Source organism: Papaver somniferum, chromosome 9, assembly GCF_003573695.1.
Source record: "Papaver somniferum cultivar HN1 chromosome 9, ASM357369v1, whole genome shotgun sequence".
Classification (NCBI taxonomy): Eukaryota; Viridiplantae; Streptophyta; class Magnoliopsida; order Ranunculales; family Papaveraceae; genus Papaver; species Papaver somniferum.
Genome location: NC_039366.1, coordinates 126,012,222 through 126,016,097, shown reverse-complemented (window position 1 = coordinate 126,016,097; position 3,876 = coordinate 126,012,222). Strand labels below are relative to the sequence as shown.

Sequence of the window (3,876 nt, the reverse complement as noted above, 5' to 3'; positions counted from 1 at the left end):
CCTTCTCTATGATTGTTTATTAGATTACAAGCATGCTAGCATTTAAAATCGGGAGGTGGGTGTCATATGAATGAGACTATATGAGCACAGTGATGGACCTGATGGTGACAATTCAGATTTTGCTATTCATAGTCGGCAGCATTATGTACAAGACTCCAACCAATCAAACCTCCTTCCCGATTAGGTGGTTAGGACCTCTGATATAACCTGGAAATTTTACCATCTTTAGCAATAAAACCTCTTCAATAGTGACTAGCAGTGTTGAATTATTATTTCCAGTCTTTCAAGCAACATTACTTTATTTGTTTTCCTTCACAACTGCACATAGAAGACTATGGGTGGACGCATTCGCCGTGTATATAGGGTGTCTGAATACAAATTTGTTTCCGACTTCTGTTTTTCCAGAAGTCAAAATCAGAAACAGAAGTTAAAAGCAAAATTATTTTGATTCACAAAGCGTTAAATAGTTTTCTTATTTTTAGAAATGGTTTTGAAATTTGACACCAAACTAACTTTTGAGTTTTCGACTTCTAGAAATCATGAGTCTTGTTCATATTAGCTATCTTGGCAATCGTTGTCTAATGGAGTCACTAGTGGCATAATTAAAAGAAAAGAATGGAGAGAGAGCTAGGTGGTGGTGCTACGTTCCAAATATTGATGGTGGCAGCTCTCCTGCCACCCCCATACTGGTCACCCACTAGTTGCATAATAATTAATGACATTTAGAAATTAGTAAAGAAAGCTGTAACTGGTTTGTTGTTGGTGTAACAAATTTACTTGAAGGTTTGATGATATTTATTTCTCAAACATATGTGATTATTCACAGTACAAACGTATGTATATGCCATATGAAATCAGTACAAATAAAGATAAAAATGGGATTTGTTGCTATACACAATGAAAAAAAAAATCTCTCTCCATCTTATGCCGTTTCCTTCGTTCCTTCATTATGTCTCTCCCTTTTTCAGCCCTTCTGATTTGGTATGGAGGTTTTTCTCGCAAGCCACTGTATATTTGCCGTACTCTTATGGATGGCATGAAATTTAGCACTTTGGAAGATCACTAGGAGGCGGTAAAATTGACTGATTTGGGCCTTTACCGTTGTCAACTATGAACGCCATCTTTAGTCCCCATGTTGTGTGTATTTCAAGATGGCAATGCATGAACCAAACACCTGCAAAGCAAGCCAACTGATGTTAACACAACCAAAAATGAAAACTTTCGGATTCAGGGTTCAGGGCAGTTTGTGTCTTAAAATCTTGGCCATTTTTGTAAAAACTTCTACCTGGATTATCAGCTCTGAATCTAAAAGCGACCCAACCTCCTGAAGGAACTCCGATTGTGTTTCTCTCGACTGGATCAACAAGATTAAAATTTTGGGGATCGGATTTAGAGTTATAATTGCCCAACCCTCTTCCAATTGCGTAGAAGTTGAATCCATGAAGATGAATAGGGTGATTTTCAGTAGATATGAACCCGGTGTCTTGTAAAACTAGTTGCACGGTAGAGTTATAAGCAAGCCTGTAAAGCCTTGTTCCGGTAGTAGTAGCCAAATTCGCGGTCGTCAAATTTCCCGTATAATTGAAGCTTGTGGGAGGATTACCCGGGAAATCATCAGTAAAAACTCCACTCTTCTTGAAAACATGAGCTTCAAGAAGAGCTGTTTTTGGCATGACAAAAGTGACATTGTTTATAGCTGCGACAACTTGATTTCCACTAGAACAAGTCTTGCAAGCGTTTAAGCCAAGACCCACGGTGAAAAAAAGCGAATGATCGATTTTCAGTGGAACCTTAGCTGGATATTTTGCGGAGTTTAAGCTTTTTAATGAGTCAGTGAAGCTTGAAGCAACTGGTGTGGCATTTTGAGGTGGGGGTTTAGTTAAGGTTGTGAGTGACGTTGATAGGGTACCAGCGTAATGTAAAGTTGCCGTGGCGGTTGAGTTATCGACAGCAATTGGTGCATCCATGAATGGTGAAGCTGCAACTAAGTATTTGCCAGAACTTTGATCAGCTGTTATGAGCACATTTGTGGTTTGGCCTGGTGCAATGAGAATAGTATTGGTTTTGAATGGTTTAGTATAGCAAGCGTCAACCTCTACGACTGTAAGTTGATGCCTGGCGACTTTGAAAAATAGTTCTTCATTAAGTGCAGCGTTGATAATACGTAACATGTACGTTTTACCCTTTTCTACTTGTAGATTATATCCACCTGCAAATGCATACAGAATACGTTAGCTCATCATTAAATCTCCAGTAACCACATAGACATTCGCGATACTAGGAACTGAAGTTTACCCTGTGAAGAGGCCTTTGAGGCGCATGTAGAGAGAGGTCCAGGGTGACCATTGATTACGTGCGAGTCCGAAACATTTGGTGCCAAACCAGACTTCAGAGCCTCATTGATTACTGCCTCAGTATCAGACTTCCACCATTCAGCTGCAAAATTTCCAACAACAAGATTTCATTAGTATTTCATCTGGAACATTTTGTCAAAATTAGATTTTACTTCGAAAAAATTGAACTCTGACATAAAAGTTGTACCTAGCACAATTACTGCTTCTTTATGAGGGGCGGGAAATGGATAAGGGACACCCCGTTTGGGCAAGATAACAATAGCACCATGAACAGTTGCCCTCAACCAAAGAATATGTGCATGATACCAAAGAGTACCCCTTTGTCCTGTGAGTGTGAAGTTGTACAAATAACTTTGTTTGGGCTGAATTGGACATTGTGTAATGTAAGCAGGCCCATCAGCCCAACCTGTTCGCAATTGTCTGATTCCGTGCCTGTGAATCGTCCATAAGAAAACATTCAGCACGTGGTAAAATATATTAATCCTTAGTGACAAGATTTGCTCTTTGTATTTACCAGTGAATGGAAAGATTGTAATGAACATGGTTGACTACTTTCACGAGGACAGTATCATCTTCCCTTGCATACAGAGTTGGCCCTGGGAATTTCCCATTTACTGTCACTATGGGCTTTGTTGAACATAGTCTTGTTGTATTTTTCAGCCCCACCTGCGCACCAAAACAAAATGTTATACAGTATTATTTTTTTGAAACTCAGAAGTAATTTTTTTTTGATCTGGCCTAGCAATTGTATTATTCTACTAGAAAAGTATCTGCGTTTCTGTTTTACTGGCTTCGATGATTTTGCGTTACATAATGGATTCTTAATGATGGTTGCAGAGGCGACACAAAATGAAGAACGACTAGTTCATTGCGAAACATCAAAACTGAACCAGGATGATAATGGAAAGGAAACAAGAATACTTACGTCGAACTTGTAATGACGAACCCTGCACTCAACTAAAGCAGGCAAGGAAAAGAAAGCCATAAAGAGCATAACTTTAACCCATGATGAGTACTCCATTTTTTCTCTCTGTGACCCTAAATACGTTTGGGATTATGATGAGAGACTATTTAATAGTGATTTCTAAATTTGGGGAGTGGATCTAATAGTATGTTAGATTTTGTGTTGTGAATGAATGAATGAGTGACTGAGCAGCGCATCCTTATAAAGAGAGGTGGGAAGTAAACATATAGATGCAATGTCGTTTTACTTAGGTAGGTGAATGCATGGCAGCTTCATATGCAAGGCTTTCATTTTAATCATTTTATTTGTTTTGATACTATATTACCAAGCTAAATATTTTATGGAGACAAGAAATTTGACCTAAGTTTTTTCTTGCAGTATACATAAAGTTATTATATTTGTATTTTCTCCAACTCACTTACAATGCATTTGAGGTAATTGACTAGAGCTAGCTAATGTATGGTGTGTATATTGTTGTCTACAAGACATAAGACATAATAGCTATTCAAATATACTACCTCCGTTTCAAAATAATAGGCAACTTTGTGTGTAAATTTA

At 38.1% G+C, this 3,876-nt stretch overlaps 1 protein-coding gene across 1 annotated transcript; it reads right to left on the bottom strand.

Moving 5' to 3' along the window:
• Window positions 1-765: 765 nt before the first annotated feature.
• Window positions 766-3,498, bottom strand: LOC113309795 (laccase-4-like). Its single transcript, XM_026558307.1, has 6 exons — window positions 3,280-3,498; window positions 2,869-3,020; window positions 2,542-2,786; window positions 2,296-2,436; window positions 1,286-2,209; window positions 766-1,174 (listed from the first exon to the last, which is right to left on the bottom strand). The coding sequence occupies exons 1-6, from the start codon at window positions 3,373-3,375 to the stop codon at window positions 1,044-1,046; spliced, it is 1,689 nt and encodes a 562-aa protein (XP_026414092.1). The 5' UTR covers window positions 3,376-3,498; the 3' UTR covers window positions 766-1,043.
• Between the last annotated feature and the right edge of the window lie 378 nt (window positions 3,499-3,876).

Coding starts and splice junctions, on each gene's coding strand:
- LOC113309795 (XM_026558307.1), bottom strand. CDS start 3,375: ATGGAGTACTCATCATGGGTTAAAGTTATGCTCTTTATGGCTTTCTTT. Junction 3,021..3,279: donor TTCGTCATTACAAGTTCGAC/GTAAGTATTCTT, acceptor TTTGGTGCGCAG/GTGGGGCTGAAAAATACAAC. Junction 2,437..2,541: donor AGAAGCAGTAATTGTGCTAG/GTACAACTTTTA, acceptor GAAATTTTGCAG/CTGAATGGTGGAAGTCTGAT.